At 41.4% G+C, this 24,560-nt stretch overlaps 1 protein-coding gene across 1 annotated transcript in view; it reads left to right on the forward strand.

The window, feature by feature from the left end:
- Positions 1 to 18,703, forward strand: part of PTPRO (protein tyrosine phosphatase receptor type O) — a 197,805-nt gene extending 179,102 nt beyond the window's left edge. Inside the window, exons 21-27 of the mRNA XM_026652201.1 lie at positions 62 to 138; positions 2,574 to 2,708; positions 7,361 to 7,483; positions 9,204 to 9,358; positions 12,994 to 13,129; positions 17,088 to 17,208; positions 18,618 to 18,703. Of these exons, the coding sequence (XP_026507986.1) occupies positions 62 to 138; positions 2,574 to 2,708; positions 7,361 to 7,483; positions 9,204 to 9,358; positions 12,994 to 13,129; positions 17,088 to 17,192 (731 nt within the window). The 3' untranslated portion in view covers positions 17,193 to 17,208; positions 18,618 to 18,703. The remainder of the gene's footprint in view (positions 1 to 61; positions 139 to 2,573; positions 2,709 to 7,360; positions 7,484 to 9,203; positions 9,359 to 12,993; positions 13,130 to 17,087; positions 17,209 to 18,617) is intronic.
- The last annotated feature ends 5,857 nt before the right edge of the window (positions 18,704 to 24,560 follow it).

Here is a 24,560-nt window from a genome sequence, read left to right on the forward strand (position 1 = left end):
TAAAACCTCCCACCATTTGCTCAAGCTGCCCCCATTCTTTTTCCCCCCCTTCTTTTTACAGATGACTTTAGCCGTGTCAGATTAATTTCGATGAATGAAGAAGAAGGTTCAGACTACATTAATGCCAACTATATTCCTGTAAGTGATAAGACTCAAATCAACCTGAGGCTTAATGTTCTTAGTAGGGAGATATCACACAGGTAGTGAAAAGAGTGAAAATTCCTAGCAGTTTGGTGACTTCTTTTAAAAAAAAAAAATTACCGCAATGTCACTAATTTTGCCTTCAGTGAACAGTACTTTTCACCAGCCCATAAACCTGTTTTTGTGCACATTTTGCCACAGCAACACTGAAATTTGCATGCATCCTGTTACAGGTGGGAGGAAATTGGCTGCAGACACGGGTGAAAAGGTTAAACTCTGCACTGCTATTCTCAAACAGCTAGAGGTTTTTTTTCCAATATTTTAATCTATGTGGAATAAAGGCAGTGAAACAGAGATATAGGTACAGTTAAAATGCACAGAGAACAAGCCCAGGGCATGGTGTGCAAACATAGCTTCTATTTGCACTACCCTGATCTTGCTATTGTTCTGTTCACGCCTTCTTCCTTGCACTATGTTAGAGCAGCTGTCTAACAGCTCATAGCGATACTGCTGTAGTTTTAGGACAGCAAGTGAAGAACGCTGTATTCAGCTGTAGCTGTGTGGGATATGTAGGGAGGCAGAATGTAATTTTGTACATAGGAACTTGGCCAGGATGCTGGGAAAAGCTCCCTACTGTTATGAAAAGTGCTGTGGCATCTTTAATGACTACAAATGGTTGGCATATCTGTGTTCTAGTTCTCCACTGAAACAGCACAGTGGCCCATAGCTTCATGCTAAGGACTTGGTTCAGTACTGACTAAAATGGGAAGAGCATTACTGAATTAATATCACCACTTTGTGCATCACTTTGGAAGTCTCCCATCCAAACACTGACAAAGCACTGACCTTATTTAGCCTCCGAGATCTGACAAGATCACAGAACTAAGTGATAAGGCCATGCAGGCTCTTTTTCTTCATTAAATATTAATAATGTGTACATTTGATGCTAGTCAGAAAACTAGAATGACAATTTTATAGCATCCATATATAGCATCCAGATATATATGTCTCTTCAGCTTTTGTCAGTTCCGTGTTTATATTTTAGATGTGTTTAATACTACGCACAAAAACCACCTTCCAATACTTTAGATACAACACAGCTAAGTTAGTTTTTGGCTTATTTGGATGATCACTCTCCCACTTGGCACCTCATGGTAGTTTCATCTCAAACTCTAGTGTTCATGGTGATCTGCTTTCCACTGTCAACAGAAATGTGCTGCATCAGTTATATACACACCCCATAGGAAGCAAAATGAAATGTGTTCTGTACTTACGAATTATTATGAGTGTTGAGTTTGAACTGCGTTTTTTACAGATGGGAAATGCTGAATTAGGCTGCCTATGGAAAGTGCTTCCAAATCATCAGTATTTTAATTACTTGAATGCTGTAGGCTGATACATCCATAGCCTAATTCATGCAGGAACATACTGTGGTTTGAACGTATCTGTTATTTTTTCCCCCAACTACTCTGGGTATTAGATAACTTTCTGAACCTAGTTCTGCTGATAATCTCCTGTGTTCACTGTAAACAGGGAGCCAGGGTCATAGTTAAATCAGCCCTGACACCCAGCAAATATGCCTGATGTTAACTAGCAGATACTGAAATGGTATCTTGTATTATTTACTAAATTACCCTTTTCTACAATAGTGCCCAAAAAAGTATCTACAAATAAAAGCAGACAAATTAGCGGAGGGATAGGAATGTGAATGTATGGGTATAATTTCTCCTAGAGGTGCTTCAGGTTTAGTAAATGATAAATATATGATAACCTTCTAAGAGTTATGACTTTTAGAATAATCTATTACTATTATTTTAGGTCTAAGATTACCAGGTATTTTACTGATTTGGGTCTTGAGCTTGCAGACACTTATGCATGTGTTCCTTGATTAGAGTTCAGCTGATTAATCCTTTCCTTTCGATTCTATTATTAAATTTAATTAAGGTGCCACTTAATTTATTTGGGGGAAAGGACAAGATAAGGATATATAACATTGTACTTGTGAATTCACAGCATATTAAATTTATTAAAACTTTGTTTAAAAAAAAAACCAGCCCTGATTTGGTTTTCAGTTTTTATGCTGTTTATTTTTTGTACTTTTGGACAGTGAGTTTACATTGGTCAGTTTTACTTTCTGTCCATACACAGGCTAATTTCCAGGTTCTTCTGTAGTATTTGGGACTCAAAATCTCCTTGGAAATATTTTGATTTAAAAAAAAAACAGTTTTCACTGAATTAAAAACAACAAACCAAACAACTTGATATAGGCTTCTTCATGTTAGGAATTACTTTAAAAAAGCTCTTTGAATTTTGGACTTAAACATTCAAAAATGTAACTTTAAAAACATGTTGTATATATGCTCCTGAGGAGAATTTATGTTCTGAACAGTCTGTGAAATGAAGTATATTAATAAATTGCACCTGTCTCTTAGGGCTACAACTCACCACAGGAATACATTGCAACCCAGGGGCCATTGCCAGAGACAAGGAATGATTTTTGGAAGATGGTTCTCCAGCAAAAATCACAAATCATTGTTATGCTCACTCAGTGTAATGAAAAAAGAAGGGTAGGTAACATAATCCTATGTGCATTTTGCAAGGAAATAAATAATTTCAGTGGTCATTAGGTTCCTTTGCATTATTTTGTAACACAAAACAGCAATATAAGGCAAGCTCTTGAAAGCCCTCTGCACCCAAAACTCCTAATGAAATCAATAGGAGATCCAGAAGGGGACCCATGGTCACTTATTGTAAGCTCTTCAGTGTAGGAATAGTTCTATTTGTTTGTAGTGTTAGGGCACCTAGCACAATGGGTCCCCTATTTGAATTGAGACCTCTCTCGGTGCTACTGTAACACAAATAATTAAGATTAATGATAATAAATAACAAGTCTAAAGAGCTGGTGCTGAATGATACCATGAGTAATGGTAGCAAGTAGAGCCATAATATTTTAATCCAAATATGAACTTCTTGAAGTTCAGCTGTGTTTGGACCTCAGGTTTGGTTTTGGTCCCATCTTTAGTAGGAAGTTACCTGTTGTAAGAGGCTGACAAGATTTTTATCAAGAGTAAAAGATTTTTACATGACTCAAATTAGACTTTAAAATGGCAGCAATAGGGAGTGGATGGCTCAGGGGACTGTTACTGGTTTGAATCCAGGCTGGTGGTGAATGAAAAATTGTTACTGTCTGATGGCTGTTTGTTGGCATCTCTGAAATGAGTGGTAGTCCCAGCTCAGTTCCTAGTCTACAGGTGTGTATCCACATCACAAAAACTACTAACACAGTTGGTACCAGTTGTCCCCCTGACTGGGAGTTTCAGCAGAGAGGCCGAGAATTGGCTGGGCATGGTGACTGAATGTGCTGAAAGCCTTTGAACCAAACTGTGAACCCTGTATGTAATGGAATCCACTTCAAGCCAGAGGGTGCAGCAGCACCACCAGGACCCCTAGTTCCAGCACCTATGGACTGAAATAGAGTCTTACTCTCCCTTCAGGTCAGCACATTGTTGGGGCAGCGTGGAGGAGCTGCCAGAGCCCATGCTGTACCTCTTGTGTGGATGAAGAGAACACTCATTTCCTAGTACTGTTGTTCTGGTGGTATTAGGAACAAGAGAACAAAACAATACTAAAATTAAAGATGGCACCAGTGATCTTTTTCTCTTCGTTGAAGCGTGCCTCCAAATAGCTTATTGTTCTCTGTAAATTAGCATTTGACACAACACGCTTTATTGCATGGTTTCAGTGCAGCCATTATAACAGATGTCAATGTAATAGATATTCTTTCATTAAACTGAGATAACCAAATCAACACAGTCTTGGCCATGATATTTGTAGCATCTACATTTGCTTTCCAGCTATTTTTTTTGTTCTAGCCATTTGCACAGATAACACGCATGTAAATGACATGCAGATGTCAATGGTATTTTAATAATAATAGGGACACTGTCAATGTGAGAGCTGTGTAAAAATGACAAAACATTATTTTTCAAAATGGAATGTGAAATATAATAATCAGCTAATGCATGTACATTGCTTATGATCTTGGATATCATAGAATCATAGAAGATTAGGGTTGGAAGAGACCTCAGGCGGTCATAGAGTCCAACCCCAACTAAATCATCCCAGCCAGGGCTTTGTCAAGCTGGGTCTTAAAAACCTCGAAGGATGGAGATTCCACCACTTCCCTAGGTAACCCATTCCAGTGCTTCACCACCCTCCTAATGAAATAGTTTTTCCTAATATTCAACCTAGACCTCCCACACTGCAACTTGAGACCGTTGCTCCTTGTTCTGTCATCTGCCACCACTGAGAACAGCCGAGCTCCATCCTCTTTGGAACCCCCCCTTTCAGGTAGTTGAAGGCTGCTATCAAATTCCCCCTCACTCTTTTCTTCTGCAGACTAAATAAGCTCAGTTCCCTCAGCCTCTCTTCATAAGTCATGTGCTCCAGCCCCCTAATCATTTTCGTTGCCCTCCGCTGGACTCTCTTCAATCTGTCCACATCCTTTCTGTAGCGGGGGGGCCAACACCGGACACAATACTCCTACTAATGCAGCCCAACTAATGTTAGCCTTCTTGGCAACAAGGGCACACAGTTGACTCATATCCAGCTTCTTGTCCATTGTAATACCCAAGTCTTTTTCTGCAGAGCTGCCACTTAGCCAGTCGGTCCCCAGCCTGTAGCAGTGCAAGGGATTCTTCTGTCCTAAGTGCAGGACCCTGCACTTGTCCTTGTTGAACCTCATCAGATTTCTTTTGGCTCCAATTTGTCTAGATCACTCTGGACTCTAAACCTACCCTCCAGCATATCTACCTCTCCCCCCAGCTTAGTGTCATCTGCGAACTTGCTGAGTGTGCAATCCATCATCCAGATCATTAATGAAGATGTTGAACAAAACTAGCCCCAGGACCAACCCCCGGGGCACTCCGCTTGATACTGGCTGCCAGCTAGACATCGAGCCGAGCCCAACAATCTAGCCAGCTTTCTATCCAGTTTATAGTCCATTCATCCAATCCATACTACTTTAACTTGCTGGCAAGAATACTGTGGGAGACCGTATCAAAAGCTTTGATAAAGTCAAGGTATATCACGTCCACCGTTTTCCCCATATCCACACAGCCAGTCATCTAATCAGAGAAGGCAATCAGGTTGGTCAGGCATGACTTGTCCTTAGTGAATCCATGTTGATTGTTCCTGATCACCTTCCTCTCCTCCAAGTGCTTCAAAATAGATTCCTTGAGGACCTGCTCCATGATTTTTCTGGGGACTGAGGTGAGGCTGACCAGTCTGTAGTTCCATGGATTCTCTTTCTTCCCTTTTTTAAAGATGGACACTATATATTTTCCTTTTCCCAATTGTTCAGGACCTCCCCAAATCGCCACAAGTTTTCAGAGATAATGGCCAATGGCTCTGCAATCACATCAGCCAACTCCCTCAGCACCATCGGATGCATTGCATCTGACCCCATGGACTTGTGCATGTCCAGCTTTTCTAAATAGTCCCTAACCTGTTCTTTCACCACTGAGGGCTGATCACCTCCTCCCCATACTGTGCTGCCCAGTGCAGCAGTCTGGGAGCTGACCTGGTCTGTGAAAACCGTGGCAAAAAAAGCATTGGGTACTTCAGCTTTTTCCACATCATCTGTCACTAGGTTGCCTCCCCCATCCAGTAAGGGTCCCACACTTTCCCTGACCACCTTCTTGTTACTAGCATACTTGTAGAAACCCTTCTTGTTACCCTTCACATCCCTTGCTAGATGCAACTTCAATTGTACTTTGGCCTTCCTGATTACACCCCTGCATGCTTGAGCAATATTTTTATACTCCTCCCTAATCATCCGTCCAAGTTTGTTACTAGTAAGGAGACATGGGCTGCAGTATGATGATGACCCCCAACTCTGTGTATATGTCTTGTCTAGTTTGGATGATGCAGTTCAGCGTCTCAGTCGCTGTCTAGTCAAGGTTGGCACATGGATGATAGTGAGCTGGCTGAGGCTCAACCCAGCTAAGATTGAGGCAATGATGGTGGGTTTGGGGAAGCAGCCAGGGGAGATGGCAGGGGTAATATCAGCCCCTTGGATTGAAGGAGTACATCTGTCATTAGTTAAGTATTCACAACTCGGGTTATTTTAGCCCCCCAGCTACTGTTTGATGACCACATCACAGAAGTGGCCCAGTCTGTTGTTTCCCATCAGTGTCTGGCTAGGACACTGTGGCCTTTCCTTCTGGCCACAGACCTTGCCACCATTATCCGTGCTTTTGTTACCTCAAGATTTGGCTATTGCAATGCTCTCTACATGGGATTACACCTTAAAACCATTCAGAGACTGAGGCTGGTGTAGAATGCAGCAGTTCGCTTATTGAGCAGGGCATAGTAACAGCAATGTTCCAGGATAACTAGCTGCCCATTGGTCTCTGGGTTGAGTTTAATGTGTTGGTTATGAGCTATGAAGCCATATATGGGCTGGCACAAGCCAATGGACACGCCTTTCTCCCCATGCCATACTGCCACAGCTGCAGTCAGCATGGATGCTTAACTGGATCCTCCTCATTGTAAAAGAAAGAGGGTGCCTGGCAGGCTGTTCTCTGTGGGAGCTCTGGGACTCTGGAATTTGGTCTTCCCACCCTCTTGTTCCAAAATAACCCAGATTTGCAAGCACACTGAAAGAGACACCTGTTTCATAGGGTCTCTGGAGAAGGTTGAGGGTGTGCTTCTTAGGTGGTGAATGGGGTAAGTGGTTCCGGTGGAATGGATTTTAATGCTGCTATGGTTTAATTTTATTGTATTTACTGCATGGTTGATTGTTAGGGTGCCTAGAGCCTTGGTTGATTGTCTTTATTATTTTAAATCTAAATAAAATAAAAATATTACATCATGGTCCTTTACACTGTAATAGAGAACACTTGGAACATATATTTTCATTTCCTTTCATGTATGATCTTGTTCACTGCATTTTGGAAACTTGTTGTCTGAGATCATCAATGCTCTTCTATTAGGGATGTCAACTGTCTCCAGTCTATGGGCCATAATGAGACCCATAGACCTTTCTTTTGCCATAATCAGGCTGCTTTTCTAAAGCTTCATTTTTGTTGAGAGTTTACACACACACATCTACATAACACACACATGCTTCAGTGCCAAGCCAAATTCTGCTGTGTTGCTTCCCAAATTTGAGTCTAAATAGATTTTGATTGTACTGTTGTTTTTTCTTTTCTTCTAGGTGAAATGTGATCATTACTGGCCTTTTACAGAAGAGCCTATTGCTTATGGGGACATCACAGTGGAGATGCTTTCTGAGGAGGAGCAAACGGACTGGTCTTATAGGAACTTCAGAATCAGTTATGTAGGTGATGGGAAAGATGTTTCATTGCTTTTCATTAGAGATTAGCCCACCCTGCAAAATTCGGATCCATATCTCACACACTCCAAAATTCAGGGGTGTTCAGATCTGGAGTTTTGGGGCAGTTAGTTAGAGAAAGAGGGACCAACAGCAACATTCATAAATAGGTTTTGATTGCAAGCATCTTCAGATTTCAAAGATGTTCTGATCTGGGGTTTTGGTTCAGGCCCTTCTCTTATTTCTATCCATCCCAGGCATCTCCAGGGCGTAAAGGTTGTCTCTCTAGTCTAGATCCTAGTGGACAAATGTTCAAACCACAAAAACTGTTATGCTTGGTACGTGGCTGCTGTGGTGTAAAGGAGAACTAATGGTGCCCTATGTGGACACCTGAGGTTTCCCAGGAGGATCCTTACATAGTGTAGACCTGATGCACAACATCTAGCATAATGGGGCCCTGATCATGACTGGGGCTTCTAAGTGCTAGTGTAGTACAAATAATTCATGATAATGGTTTCTTTGGAGACCACATTTCAACCACTTTTTTTTTTTTTTTTTTTTTTGGTCCTGTGTATCAGACGATGGTCCATTTTCAATTATAAACTGTTCAAGGCCTGAAAATAAGAATATAAAAGTTGAGGAATATTGTTTGTAAAGGAGGCAATTGCACATTATTTGTTGCATTCTTTTGATGCCATGTCCCTGAAATGCTGTTGAATAAAACAGAATTTAATCCATGAATGGTATTCCATCCCTTGGTGCTGTGGTAATAGAATGTTTTGCTGTATTAACTGCTCTAAGCAGAGGAAGTGGGAGGAGCCTACTGCACATTCCAATCTTTCAAACACTTGTACTTGGTTAAGGCAGAAGTACAGCTAGGAATGGGCAAAACAGTTGTCAAATGTAATGTAATAGAACTGAATCAAACTGCAACCATTCCAGTGCGTTCCCATACTTTTTAATTTGGACCAGAAAGGCTGGAAATAGTTCAAGAATGGACTATCAAAACCAGGAAATATAGAAATTATTTTGAGAGCATCAGATTTCTGAACCAAAAGTGTTTGGATAAGCATCCAGATTTTCAGGTGTCTATTCCAATTTCATCTCTGCCTCCCAATGCTTTGAATGGCACTACTAATTACAGGAATCATCATTTGAACTTGTGCAAGAATGGGAGACTGATACAGTGGATCAGAACCATAGTGCTGTAGGAATTTACAGCATCAACTCTCTGCCCTGCGTTGTGGGGATAAAAAACTGTCACTTGAGTGCATTTGTCTCAAAGCCAGATCCTTGTTTGTTGAAGTACTGTCCTAGCCTTCTAATACATTTCAGTTAGAGCGGTTAGAAATTTTATGTATGCCAAATGTTTGTTTAAAAAAAAGTCTTTTTTCCCAAAAAACTGTTTGTTTTTCTTTTTTTCCAATTAAACCTGAATGTTAAAATTCCCAAGTTTCTGGTCTTTCCAGAAAAATGGGGTGAAAAGAAAAAGGAGAAACAAAAACATAACCCCCAAACCATAGAATTTTAATATTAACTGAAAATATATTTCCTTTTTGAAACTGTGGAGCAAAAATAATGTGAAAATGTTCACATACGATCTTTACCATTTTTGACTAGCTCTAATTTCATTAGTCTGTATTTGTAAATGCATGAGTCAGATTGAACATGACCGCACGGGTAAAACAAATATGAACATGCTGTTATTCTGTTTTTTCCCCCTTAGGCTGATGAGGTGCAAGATGTAATGCATTTTAACTACACTGCCTGGCCTGATCATGGTGTCCCCACTACAAATGCTGCAGAGAGCATCTTGCAGTTTGTACAGATGGTCAGACAGCAGTCAACAAAGAGTAAAGGCCCCATGGTCATACACTGCAGGTAAAGGCTTAATTTTCCATTTCCCTTTAATGTGTAACTATTCAAATACATTGAGAAGAACACTGGAGGGAGGGATTTCTTTCCACCTTTCAGGTGCTGAGAACTGTATTTTTGTTTTGTTTTGTTTTTTTGTGTCTTATGGTAAAATCCTGGCCCTCTTGCAGTAAGTGAGAGTTTTGCCATTGACTTTAATGGGACCAGGATTTCATTCTGTGTTCCTAGATGTAAGTGGGGGGAGGGGGGAGAGAGAGAGAGATACCATATATTTTTATCATAGTAAAGTATTACAGGTCTGATCCTCAGCTGAGGAAAATTAGCCTCATGGACGTCAGTGGAGTTATGCTGTGTTGTTTTCTATCATCTGAGGACCTTGCCGTACACTTGCATTTCCATGTTTTTGCAATTCAAATGGAAAAATCAAAACAGTCTGTCAAGCAGTATGCCATTTCCCTACAGAGACGTACTCTGTGTAGATCATCACTCTCGGATAATTTGGCCTTCAGTACACAACGCTGGGAGTTAAATCCATGGGCCGGCAGTAAACCATATGACACAATATACAGGTTTTTCTTTTCTTGAGGGCAGCATTTTTATATAGTAACTGTCACCTTTGTTCATCATCAGGCTTCTTGTAAGACACTATTGAGCTCTCTGAAGGCAGCTGCTGCATTAATAATTGTACCAAATTGATTCCTGATGTAACTCCATTGTAGTGACATCAAAGATTAATTTGCCCCACAATGTGTAATGGTAAGACTGCTCCTGGTAATGGTAGATTATTATAGGGTGCGATGGTGCGGGACTCACCCCTGCGGTGCCTCCTGCTGGTAGTCTCAAGGAATTAACTCTTTCCAGCGCAGAGCACCCTCTGCAGGCCGGTGTCCTGCTGCTGCTGGTCCCCGTGTCCCTCCCAGGACCCCGGTGCCCTTGTACCTGGGGTGCTGCCCGTCCAGGCAATACCCCACAGATCTGGGTGTCCCCTCCCCAGGGAACCCCCACCCTCTATCCCCACCTTGCGTCAGCCTATGGGCTACTGCCAGTCACCATCTAGCCCCCTTTCACTGGGGCCGACTGCAGTCTGTCTAAACCAGTCATCATAGGTAAGGGAGGTTGTGACCTGCTGCCTTTCTCTGCAACCCAGTACCTCCAGGGGCCTTGTACAAGACCCCGCAGCCTGAGGAGTTGCTGGCCAGGAGCTCCCCAGCTCCTCTGGCCTTTTCCTCAGCCCTGCTTCACTCCAGTACCCTTTAGCACTCAGGCAGCTAGGTCTATCTCCCTCCTCAGCTAGAGGGAGACTGCCTGCTCCTGGCCCACTGCCCTCTTATAAGGGCCAGCTGGGCCCTTATTAAGCCAGCTTCGGGTCTAATTGGTGCGTGGCCCCCAGCTGAGGCTGCTTTCCCCAATCAGCCTAGGCTTGCTGCTTTCCTAGCAGCAGCCCTCTCCCAGGGCTGATTTCAAGCCTTTCAGGGCAGGAGCGGGTGACCACCCTGCTACATAGGGTTACGTAGTAGAAAGAGGTGTGTAACAGATCAGTTAGTGTGTGCTTAAACTGCTAGGTATACCCTGAATGGAACTCAAAGCTTTATGAAGCTATTAGCCCCACCTCCCTACATCACCCTTCCTAAGGCATCTGCTCACAAGCTGTGAAAATGTGTGTATGGGTATGCATAGATACAGTTATGTTGCATTCAAACAAAGTCAGAAGCCTCCAGCATAGCTTCCTCATTACTGAAGTGGTGTTTGGAACGTTCTGTCCTTTGCAGTCACATGGTGTGCCCTAAATAACGGTGACATTACTCAGCAAACAGCCTTTTACAATATCACCCTTTCTAGTTCCTCATGAGATTTCAGAATTCTCACTAGGAAGTGGTGCAATAGCAGAATTTTTCATTTCTAATAGTGTTCAGTCCTGCAGGTCTCCTTATGAGTTGTTCCACAGAATTTACTAGGTAAACTCATGGTGAGTACAGCTGCAGGACAGAGCCCTAATGCAAAATTGAGACAGACACTGGTAGGCTCAAAGAAGGGACTTATCTACAGCATTTAATTTCACAACCCTATACTTAACTCCCCTGGCTCATGCATACTTTGCATTGGGATAGTATGGGGGCTAGACCATTTAGGGTCTGACTTTTTCATAAGGATAATGCCACCTGCAGAGAAATGTGGTTTTGGATAGAATGCTAAAGTGCAGTGTAGGTCTTGCAGCGCATAGATAGAAGTAATGATTTCATGAAATCAGTGGAAAAATGAACCAATGTTTTCTGGATACTTTTGGAGACCATTAAAATTTTTATCTAACTTTAATGAATGCATGAAATTGATAGTCTGTTACTGGATTTATTAAACTACCTCTTAGAGTCATACATTTATTATTTTATCTATTGGAGTCATGATTTTTATCATGTCTGCCAAATTCATGAAAATGGATTAATTGATTAATGATAGGACATGTCAAGTTAAATAGATCAAAAAACAGTTATTGAATTCATGAATTTTTATCCCATCTCGGTCATATTTATAAAATCAACCACTTTTATTGGATTAATAAATATCCTACCAGTGCCCCAGATATGATATTCTATGCATCTGCCTAGTCAATTTATGCCTAAAGCCACCCCATGTCCGCATAAAACTTTTCTCTCAGGTATGCAAATAATATTTACCAATTTCACATACAGTTGTATCAAGAATGTGAAAGCAAATGGTTTGGTTTTTAGAATGTTGGATCCACACCTATTTACATCAAACTATTCTGCACCTTTAAAAATCAGGCCTAATAAAATTAAACTAAGATTTTCACTCTCTCTATTAAAACAAAATATATTGTGTGTGAGACTTTCTCTCTCTCTTTCTCCATCCCCTCCCTCACCCATCCAAAGTTAGCCTTTTAAATCCATATTTTGGCATTTAAATCAATTGCCTGATTTTAAAAGGTACTGAGCCCCCAGCAGCTGAAAATCTCTTCTGTGGCCCTCAAAACCGGTCAGTGTCACAGTGACCATTTCACAAGAAGTCTGTTGACTTTGCAGAGCTCTGAAACTAAACCTTGTGGAACTGCAAGTGTAACTTTGTCAAGCTCATTTTCTGTAGGCACCGTAATGTAGGTCTATCTGAATTCACAGATACAGCTCAAGTAGTTTTATACCTCTCATCATCATTAGGAAAAATATAAGGGAGAAAGGGAATTGCAGGTATAAGGGAGAAAGGTGGTCAGTCAAGAAAATGTAAGACAGTGAGAGCAGGCCAAATTTACCCCATCTGATTTGGCCCAGAATATCACTCTGAGGGTCGGAGTTTTTCAGCCCGGACAGTTTCAGCTAGGCAGAATTAGTCAATTGCCTATCACAGCTCTTCTGTATAACGATTTTAATTTTTTAAAGAAAGGTGAAATAATTGCAAAGCCTTTCGTCCTGTGCATTCTTTATAAGTGAACTGTGAATTACTGTGTGGCATATATTCAAAGGATTAGTCAATTGTGTGAATCCAGTGCAAATTAGACATATTTTCATCAGGATGATTATTTCATAATTCTGAATTACAGCACATCATTTGCTTTCTGTACCCCACAACCACTTATCCCCTCCACTCCCACCCCCAAAAAGTAGTAATCTGTAATGTTGTGTGTGTTACAGTGCTGGCGTGGGACGGACAGGAACATTTATAGCATTGGATCGGCTCTTACAGCACATTCGTGATCATGAGTTTGTAGATATATTAGGGCTGGTGTCTGACATGCGGTCTTATAGGATGTCCATGGTACAGACAGAGGTATGAATTTCATCTTCATGTATTTTCAAAATTAAATGTATACCTCTACCCCGATATAACATGACCCGATATAACACGAATTCTGATATAACGCGGTAAAGCAGTGCTTTGGGGGGGCGGGGCTGCGCACTCCGGCAGATCAAAGCAAGTTCGATATAACGCGGTTTCACTTATAACGTGGTAAGACTTTTTGGCTCCCAAGGACAGCATTATATTGAGGTAAAGGTGTATTAAAAATACCATGTTGTACTAATGTAGGTATCATAACTATTTCATGCTGCAGAGTCTACTGAGCTTCTTACACAGTCCTGTAAATAGATAAAATAATTGTCTTCTCCATGCTAAATGTATAATACTTTCACATTTTTATGAGTCTGCTACCTAAACTATCAATAGATCAAGGGTAGATCAACGTACTTACAACCTGGCTGAAGCTTTCTAAAGCAGACCGGCTAGTCCCACCTTATAAGAAACTAGTCTGTGAACAAGCATTAAAATAGAAGTGTATGAGTTATGTAAAATACACCATTTTGAAAAACATTGGACTTGATCTAGGATTTAAATGACTTCTAGGACTGGTAGTAGGATCAGACCACCATTCAGGATCCAATCATCTGACTAAGCTGATGATCCAAGAGTTATACAGCGACAATATGAAAATTGGAAAACAAAAACAAAACAAAAGGCGGGGCAAGAGGTTTCTTCCCCCCACCTCCCTCTCTGTTTCTTGGCTAATGTTTCTGTTGAAAATTAAAAAAAAAAAAAAAAAAATCAAAATACTTCTGTGAAAAATTCACTATTCCAGAAACAAATAGACCAAAGCTTCAGAACAGAATTATTTCCCCCTTTTCATTCCCAAGAGCATTAGTTACAGCTGAAAGTTTTCATTTGCTTTCAGTTGCCTGTTGGCTACGTGAAACAAGTGGGTGATCTCCACCCAGTTCCTAGTGGGGAGGAGACCACATCACAATACCACCAGCACAAGTGGCAGCCTTCAGAGATATGCACAGGATTTACTGGGTCTGGAGGATGAACTATCCTTAGAGATGGGTCACTCCAGATCAAGGTAGATGCAAATTAGCTGAGGTAGTATGAGGGAAGCCTGCAGTGCCATTGCCCATCTTGTTGCTTTTTGTATGTAGAGGACTTCATTCTCTAGAGGAATCAGCACCTTTCCCCATCACCTGACCTGATCCAATGCCTACTGATGTCATAGGAAAGATTCTGATTTAAGGCCTTAAGGCATGAAAATTATTTGGTGTGGGGTTTTTTTGTTTGTTTTTAATTCTTGAATTTCACCGAGTTACCATGTCGTAGAATAGGCTTTTACGTCTGTCCAGTTGAGTATGGTTCAGAGGAGAGTGATGGGAGAGACCAGGGTGTGCTGCTTGATCTCCTTTTTATTTGGGGAGCAGGGAGCTCCCCAGTCCCCCACAATCCATTTTGATGGCTTTCTAATTTTCATATTGTTTCCAAGTTTCATGCTGTTGGCCAGCTGGCCTGTTCCCTGCTGCACTGGCATTTTAGCAAAGCATCGCTAGGTCCTCTTTCCTCTCTCTTCCTAATACGCGCGCACACACTCTCACACCGACAGAAGGGCTCTGTAACGCCTCGGAAAGCTAGATCAAGATTAAAGTGCTCCAGGAACTGGTGCCAGTGGGCAGGATTAAATACTGGGGAGCAAGGATCCGGTCCATTGGCACTGTGTGGGAGACACACCTGTTTTATAGTCTTAGTCAACAAAGCTTGCTCTAATGCAGCCTGACAACAGGAAAATCTTACCTCACAGGCAGGGTGTCATCCATTTCTGTGCTTGCCAGCCCTGACCGCTTCAGGTTTTTTCTTTTTAAATTAGAGTGGAATTTCCTAGTCTTTATAAAGCTGTATCCACACAGGCCACTAGGTGTCAGTGTAATTTAAGAGCAGACAGGACGGATCAGTTAGAGCTGTGTGAACCTTTCATTACAAAACTTGAAACCAAACACAGCTCACCTGGTTTCATGTTTCCTTCCAAACTGGAAACCCGGGATCCCAGGTTAATGGATGTTTGAAATCCAGTTAGGTTTGAGATCTGAATTTTGAGCTGGCCTCATAAGGTATATATGCACCTGGGGATGAAAAACGCATGGTTGGCCTGGGTCAGCTGACTTGGGCTCATGGGACTCTGGCTTTGGGGCTGAAAAATTGCTGTGTAGACATTCAGGCCTAGGCTGGAGCCCGAGCTCTGGGGCCCTGGGAGGGTGGAGGGTCGGCTAACCCAGACCAGCCATAGCCATGCTGCAGGGCTTATATCCCTGTGTAGATGTTCCCATATTTGTAAGGAGCTGAACCAAATCCCAGAGTCTGAACAACTTTGGGGAGGAAATATGAAATCCAAACCCCAATTTTGTAGCTTAAAGCCATCTCAGACCTCTTAGTCAGTCTTATCAAGTTTTGCCACCATTTACATTGGAATGAGGTTAACTGATGAGGTTTAGAATTCAGGGTGAAATGCATTATTATTCAGAGGTCCCAATTAAAGATCAAGGCAACATTGTGCTTAACACTGTACACACATACAAAGAAACATGGCCCTTGCCCCAATCTTCCTTTGGGGAAGTAATTTGGTGGTTGATAATCCCACAGTAAATAAATAAATTATTAACCACTCTGTGAACAGAAACCATCAGTTTTTAGCTGTTTATTGTGACGAGTCACAAACACACACACACACACATAGAAATCCACCAAGTATGGCTTTTATTTGCCTAAATATAAGGAGTATGATGCTTTAAGATTTAAGGGCATAATATATTTTCAAGTAATAAGAATATAAGGATTTTGTACAGAAGCTCCTCTATTTCCTAAAATACTTCCAAAATTACACACAGAAGAATTGCTTCACATGCCCCGAAATGCAGTTACGGCCAGAGGAAATGTAGCAGTTATTCAACAGTGCCCTCCAAAGTTACCAGACAGGTTGCAATTGCAGGGGGAATTTAGGGTGGTAGAATACAATTACCCAGCTGTAAATTGGCTAGCGCCGTGAAACCATGCCAAGGATCTTGTAATAACCTCAGTTTTCCATCTCACCAACAAGGCCCCTCTTACCACAGCAGGGCATTACTACCGCAGAGGGGGGAGTGCCACCTACAGAATCACCAGTGCTGCTGCTTGTATCTGGATTTTCCTTTTAGGCCTCCCCTCCAAGTACTGATGCTGCTTAGTTTTGAGATCTGACAAAACAATAGCCAAGAGGGCATGGGGGCTAATAATTTATAGAGTACAAAGCCAGAAGGGACCACCATGATGATCTAGTCTGACCTGCTGCATAACACGGGCCTTAGAATTTCCCTGAATTAATTCCTATTTGAACTAGAGCATCTCATTTAGGGGGAAAAAATCCAATCTTGATTTAAAAATGAGCAGTGATGGAGAAGTCCCACAACCCTTGGTAAATTGTTCCAAAGGTTGATAACGCTCCCTGTTAAAAATGTGTGCCTTATTTACTGTCCGATTTTATCTAGCTTCAACTTCCAATCCTTGAATCTTGTTATACCTTTGTCTGCTCGATAGAAGAGCCCTCTGGTATCAAATAATAACAGACCTGACCCCTTCCTCACTTAATCTTCATAAATTGTATTGCCTTACATACTTCATGATTCCCGTTAGCAGACAGCACCATTCTCCAGGTGTCATAAATTCAGTCAACACCACTACAGTCTATTAATTATTCAGTTAATTAAGAAGAGTCAATAATAGTGACATGGGCAGTTCAGATGAGCTTAATGCTTCCATTGGAATTGTATACTCTAATTTCTTGAATGGGGACACAGATATGTAGCCAGCATACTAATAACTACAGATATTATTTAAGAATCTGCGTGCAGACGATTGTTATCAATGTTACTTTATTGAACAGGTTTAACCAAGTTATACCAGGTGCAAAAATATATATATGTTTGGTCTTTTCTCCCAGGAACAATACATTTTTATTCACCAGTGTGTGCAATTGATGTGGCTAAAGAAGAAACAGCAATTCTGCATCAGTGATGTCATATATGAGAATGTCAGCAAGTCCTAGTTCAGAATCACAGGTGGTACGTATGACAGCGCCACCCCTTCAGTTCTGCTCATGATTTATAATCCCAGTTGCCTGGTAGCAACTGGTGAAATTAATGTTTTACATCAGGACCTTCATTCTACCTTTTTCCATACTCCAAGAATTCTACCTTAGGGTTGAAGCTTTCCATGCCTGGTCTCCCGCCCTTCCCCCTGTGCCCCGGTGGTGGTGGTAGTGTGTGCAGAGAATGAGAGGGAAATCCCTTCAGCTGTTTGCGTTAGCATGGAATGATAAATCACATTTCTTAGCATTTTAAGACCTTTTTGGCTGACCAATCATTTTAAAAAAAAAAGCTGAAATAAAATCCTCTCCCGGCTTTTCACATAAATCGTCCTAATGAGGTGGCTGCACTTTCCTAAGGTTAAAGGGGAAATTAAAAATCAAAAAGTTATAAAGGGTTGTCATCAGTCACTCACAAGTGCGCGTTCAATCACTTGTCATCTACCAACTGCCAAATTATCACGGCCAACTGAACCCCTCCCCCTCCCTGTGATTGCCTTATCCCAGTACCCGGGTAAAAACTGAGGAACTTGTGAACCTGCTATGGAAGCAGTCCGAAGTTGCTACTAGCACTAACACTGAGCAACTTAACGATTAATACAGACATCTTAAGTACATTTTTTTAAGTGCAACAGGCAAAAAAATTACAAAACCAAAATATGCTGTCAAACTGCTGCCAGGCAGCATGGCCCACAGACTCAAAATGCTGGGGTTCGTTTCCCAGCACTGCCATTGATTCACTTTGCATTCCTAGGTGCATCAGTTAGCAACTGCGTGCCTCAATTTCCCCATTGGTAAAACTGAGTTAATGATACCGTGTAAAGCACGTTGAGCTATATGGCTAGCCTTTGCTATGTGAGTGTTTGATTACACAATTCATCATATAAACTTTGGACCCTGCCTCCCCCTCTACTCCCCAAATCGTTCCTTTTTCTCTCCTTCCATTTCTCCCACCAGGTCAGCCAGACTCTTGACCCCAAAGTATTTTTCTTTAAATTATATTTCCAACTGAACTGGGGGGTGGGGGAGGGAGAAGCTGGGATTCTCTTAAACATGCATGCATACAAATAATTAATAATCCAGGAATAGAAACCATGGCCAATATGAAAAGTGACTAGTGATTTTGAGTACCTCTATTTTTGGGTGCCCACATTGATTTTATAAAAGGGAGTTGCTGAACACTTTCTGAAAATCAGGCCCCATTAAGGTTTATCAAGTTTTGCACCCAATATCACTTGTGAGTTTTCAACATATTGCCTGTCCTGGTTTTTGTCCTGGCTTTTTGTTCCCTCCCTTCCTATACAGAGCTTTAGGTAAAACTAAAAATAAATGGCTAATGTTGTGTATCATTTTCAAACAGGATCCATTTGCTTTGTTCTCTTCCAGATGAGACCATGAAGTACACCCATCTTCCCTTGCTTCAGATTTTTTTTTATTGTTTTGTTTGTTTGAACTGCTAGCTGTTTTGCCATGGAAGGCCGCTGCTTTGCAGTATATGGACAATAAAAGAAAGATACTTTAAATTTTAGAAGCACTGGGGAGACTTAGCCTTAAAGAGCCTGCAGTGTCTTTTGGACTGTTTAATTTCTGGACATTTTTTAAATACTGGACCAAATTCAACTAAAACAACAGGATGGAAAAGATACTATAATATGTGCATAAAATACAGTACTCCTGAAGGGTGGGGGTTTTTTTTTTTTTGGGGTTTAAGTTTTTCTGTGCAGGTTGGGCTTAAGGTAAAAAGCAAGTGCAATATTTTTTTAATGGCTGAAACTGAATGAAGAAGAGCTCTCTTCATGTGTCACTGGTCTGTGCTTAAGTCCCTAAGAGAACAGGCATTGTTAGTATCTAATAATACCTCACTAGTGAATACGAGGCATGTACAAACATGAAGGATTGTGGATTTTGTGAAGAGGAAATGGGATATTGATTTGACTCTGTTTACGGCAGCACAGTGGTTCTGTGCTTCAGTGGAGCAGGGAGAATACAGTACCCATGGAGCTTTAGTAACACTCCTAAAATCCAAACAGTATAGCTCAAGGCTAGCATAGAAGACCTACATTAGAAAACTTCTGTTGGTCTGGTTCTTGATTGTGCTCCTCCTAATTAAACAGCAGGATTGTTCCTCTCTTTACTCTTTTCAGTAATGCCCCCATCAGTTACAAATTTTTTTTTTTAAGATTGAAACTAATGAAAGTGCAGAAGAGTTTAGAGCACCTTAGACTCTCTTGCTGTAGCATTTAGCAGTCTATGGTGCCTATACTCTTGATTTGTTTGTTTTTTATTTTTATTTTTTTCTAAAATATATTAGCCCTGTGTAAAAATGTGAAGCTGATTCATGTTGAGAAAAAAATAGTTGCTGTAATGAATGCAGCATCACCTCTCTGATGAGCTGGGAATTCATGGAGATGTGGAAATGAGGGTTTAGGCATGCAAAAGAAATTTTATGGGTTCGTTACCAGAATGTTGTCAAAGCATCGGTACTGATTCCTGCAGGGACTTCGGGGTTGGGTTTTTTGTTTGGGTTTTTTTTGCTATCAGTTTTATTTCTAGTCAGCATATTTAGGATTTGTTATATTCTTTTTGGCTTTGTATAATTCCAGTACATCGTTGTGTATTGTGACATGGATGCTTTCAGAGTGGATGTCGATGGCATTTTTGTAACCTGTTGCTTTGTGTCACCTCATTGGAAGTTAGAGGCAATGGTACTCAATGTAAAAAAAAAAAAAATGTGAACTGAAAGTAAACACATTGGATTGCTTACCTGTGAAAATGACACTGTGAGCAAGGCTGCTGCTTTTCCCTGGGAATCTCTCTACCTTTGTATCTGTGCACCACAGCTCAGCAACTGTTCAAGGGCCTGAGAATTTAGGACCATCTTTTTGGATGCTGTATTGGCATAGATCTGTTCCCCTCTCCAAAAGTAAATTGGGTACTTGTGAAAGGGTTCCAGACCCACTGAAAGCTACACCCTCTGATCACTGAATGGATGGCAGCAGCTCTACTTCTCTCTCTTTCCTCCCCCCCGCATATTTCCTACCCATATCTCTCCGTCCTGTCATGGATGGATCACCTCTATGGGCCAACAAGTTAGTTCACTCTCCACTTCTGTATCACTTGTATGGTGATGCCACTCCGTTAAGAGCTGGAATGTAACCACCATTTTTTTTTTAAATTGGGTTTTAGAGCTGGTGCAAGAGGCCAGCTTGATAGTCCTGGAGACCGAAATCCTGTCTTCATGGACAGAACTGGTAACTGCTCAGGCTACAACCATGCAAGCTTCTTCTACTACCCCACCAATGTGCCTCAACCCTGAGCTGGAGGGCTCAGCTGTGTGCCACAAATGACAACAAGGGTGCCATTTTCTCTAGGGTGGCTATTGCACAGAGGCCACCCAGCAGACAATCAGTCTCTCCTCATCTAAGCTGAATTCAGAATCATAAAGTAGTACTAAAATCCTCAGAGCCAGGCAGCCCTTGCCACAGTCTGTATGTCTGTATGTATTTCAAGCCTTCCTGTGCTTACCTAGGACGTATTACCTGTCTTATTAATTTATATATCCACAGGTACACAAAATTCTTTGTTCAGGAGGAGATATGAATACCTTAATGGCTGGTTGATTCCTTCCAACATGGGCATGGGCCTAATCTGCAACAGGCCTATCTGAAGTTCAAACACCCAATACTTGGATCTAGGATTTTCAGTTGCCACATTGGAGATGGGGCTGGCATCAAAGTTAGGACCCAGGTTTGGATTGCAGCTTCCACTCTGCCACAAAGTACAGGGGTGTTTGGCACTGGGGTTTTGGTTCAGGCTCCTCTCTACTCTAAAGTTGAGTAGGACGAACATCCTGTAAACTAGAGTTATGGTCCATGCACATTTAGAAGTAGATCACCATGTAGTGGTTTCAGTAGACAGCTATATACCATACACACTGGCCATCGAAGCATAGGAATTGCTTTACAATCAATGGAAGAAAAACAAGTGTGTTGATTTCATTCTGTTGGAAGTGTTATAAGTTTCAATCAGAGCAGTAATGTGTATAAAATATCTGTTTTAGGCCTTGCTTATTTGAGGTTGTAGAATAGACTTTGAGCTTGGGTCTAGAGCTGTGTGAGGTTGAATGGCACAAATTACACTGGTCAAAGAAAACCTTGTGGATGTTTTATTTATTTTTTGTGCCATCACTGGCCATTGCCCACTGATTCTCTAGATTCTCCATTTTGAAACAGAGGTTAATTAGTTCTAAAGGATCACAGCAAAGATGGATGTTATAACACAGCACAGACTGGACAGGATATGACTGTAGATTACACCCCATAATTAACCAACCACCACCATTTCTGCAAATGGTACAGGCTCCACACCTGCTTGATTTAAGCAGATATTTATATAAAAGCCAAAGAGGTATTTAGGGTAAAAGGTTGACCTGATATTTTCTTTTTGGTAATTAGTACAGGTTAGACATAGTCATGCTGAAAGTCTTCCTCCAGGCTGCCTCCCATTTTTGTTACGTGCAAGATGGTAGTAGACATTATGGAGGCATCTGATACCCTGTTCTTCCCTCAGAAGGGCTGTCATTCCAATGTAGGCTGCTCCATTATTAGGCACCAAGGCCTCACTGAGGTGAATCTGAGAAAAGCAGGTGTTCAGCTATCTTCCCTGCAGAGCAGACTGCACTCCTCTGTGTTTCTAAAAATGTTATCTTGTGCAATCTCTGGAGTTTGGGGGGGGGGGGGAGTAAAAGGTTCTTTCCCTTCCTCCAGTGAGCAGGAGCCTGCCACAGGTCAAGGGATGGGCCTATCATGACTTGTTAAGGGCACAGTCACTTCTAGCAGAGTCAAGTGATGAATATAAACTTGCATTGTTTTATAAACACAGAGTTTGAAACGGTCAATTCAAACTTTAAAGATATAAGCCAAATACAGCTACCAGAAGACTAATAACTTTGGAGGTATCACCTTTCACAAAGCTCATTACACTTCTACCTCCATATAACGCTGTCCTCGGGAGCCAAAAAATCTTACCGCGTTATATCGAACTTGCTTTGAGCCGCTGGAGTGCACAGTCCCGCCCCCCCGGAGCACTGCTTTACCGTGTTATAGTGGGGTAGAGGTGTATATTGTCACCAACTGTATACTTAAAGTGCAAAACTTTGTGATTTTTGGTTCAAAACCTTTTTAAGGTGGATCTCATGTGTGTTCAGCTTAATTTTTCAGTCAAAGCAAAACAAATGTGGTTTGGGTTCCTATCGTAAATCAACCCTGAGGCAACTCTCAACTCATTGCAAGTTTGAAAATCTCTCTCAAAAATGCAGTGTTGTAATGAAAGCTGGGAAATTGTTTGATTTGGGTTCAGCTCACTCTAGTACTGATGTAGAGGATCTATATTGGCAGTGCTGTACTTCCCATACGCTGCCACCAGGTGTTCTGTACCAGACCTATCTCAGAAGCGCCATAAATTGATTGGCTGTGTTCCAGAACCAGAGAGGGAGCTACATTAGCCATACTAAACACAGACAGTACTTTACCTGCTAGCTCAGTGATGCCTAAGGGGGCATAGGCGTGGGAAACAATTCCTTAACCTCGCCCCACTACTTATAGCAGTGATGAAGTTGTCATGGCTAAGGCAGAAATTTGTGGAATCTTCTAAGACCATGTGCAAGTGCTGACTTTTGGCTTATGTCCCTTGCGTTGCCCCAGTTTTTAATTAAGAAAGGAACAGTAGGTTCAAAGTTACTAAATTTCAATTCAGATCATCACTGTATATACTACAAAACTATTTGCACTTTAGGAGTTTGATGAATGGTGCTTAATCTTGTGTTTGACCTCCTTACTCAAATAAGCCTTACCAGTCCCTTCAATAGAAGTTTTAAAGGAGCCTGTGTGAAAACAAGCTGTATCTCATTCACCTAACCTACCATTGTTACTTTTGGCAGCTTCTCTGTTGTTTCTACACTGTGCAATTCTGTAATATAGATATAGTCTTTTGACCCACATTCTGACAGACATCAGAATTTAAGGAATTCTGTGTAAGCTGCAACACCACTCATAAGAAACAGAGAAACAAGGGCTATAGCCTGCTAATGTTGATGTTCTCCTGCTGCAGCAGTAGTACAACATAAATGGAGCAAGTATTACCCATCCATAGAATGTGAATGATATAAAGGGAGATTGTTTTAGAGAAAGAAATTGATGAATATAGGGAATCAAATAAGATTGAGCACCCATAAGCATGCAAACACATACTTGATAGCTTAAATAGATACACATTATCTATGAAGGCCCCACTTTGTGTATGCAATGCACAAACATGCATGCCCCTGGGAAGCGTGGGCCTGATTTGCTCCCCTCATTCAGGCACAGGAGGTTTCAATCAATTCTTCAATAGCAACCTTGGTAATTTGCCAGACCAATATTTTCTTTATCAACCTGTTCTTATGATGTTGGCCTTACTCCTGAGCAAAGTCCAGAGCTACTTGTTTCAATATGACTGTGAATGCAGGTAAGTTGAAAACCAGTTTCTTGTTCACAAATATCCCTCTGAAATGACAATTTGTCTTTGTTTCTCACAAAAGAACACGCTTCCGAATACAGGGCTGCCTGTTTACAAATACTTACACCAATCATGTTTGTTTTTCTTGGCTTCTTTCCTCTCATCTTAAAAGCACTGAGGCCTCAATCCAGAAAAGTCCTTAAAGCATGTACCTAAGGTCATCCCTGGTCAGCAAAGGAACCTCCTTAACTTTAAAGCATGTGCTTAATTCCCCCTGAAAGCAAAGGAAGGTCAGCGCAGGCTTAAGTGCTTTCCTGCCTTGAGCTCTGTCTAACAAATCAGTGTTTTCAGTGTACACTGCTACTGTGCAACCTGCATCTATGATTTGCCCCTAAAATTAAAGGCTGGAGTCTAAATTCTCCAAAGCACAGTTATAATAAAAACATAAATCTGTTATAAATCACCACTTTGCCTGAGCCAAGTGCTGTTTAACTGACAAACATTGGGTAACCTGTGTAGTTTCAAAGTGGTTTTCTTTTGCCTCTCTCTCCCCCTAGGGCAAAGTGAGCAGAAGTGACAGTCAGCTGTTAAGTGGGCAAGTCCCCACAGAACTTTTACATCTTCAGAGTAATTTTAGCAAAAGCAGATACCTTCCTAAATGCAATGCAGCGAACACATGGGCACTTTAATTTAGCATAGATAATGCCATACAATTATAGCTTGCAATTGTGTGGGGATCAGCTATTCAGTTTGCTCATTTCTTGTCCCCTAAATAGCACGAGGATGATTTTTTCTATAGATGTCATTGTTGTGGCCTCCTTCCAACCTGTGAGC

Source organism: Terrapene carolina, unplaced genomic scaffold (assembly GCF_002925995.2).
Source record: "Terrapene carolina triunguis isolate 2854851 unplaced genomic scaffold, T_m_triunguis-2.0 Scaffold112, whole genome shotgun sequence".
In the NCBI taxonomy this organism is placed as follows: domain Eukaryota; kingdom Metazoa; phylum Chordata; order Testudines; family Emydidae; genus Terrapene; species Terrapene triunguis.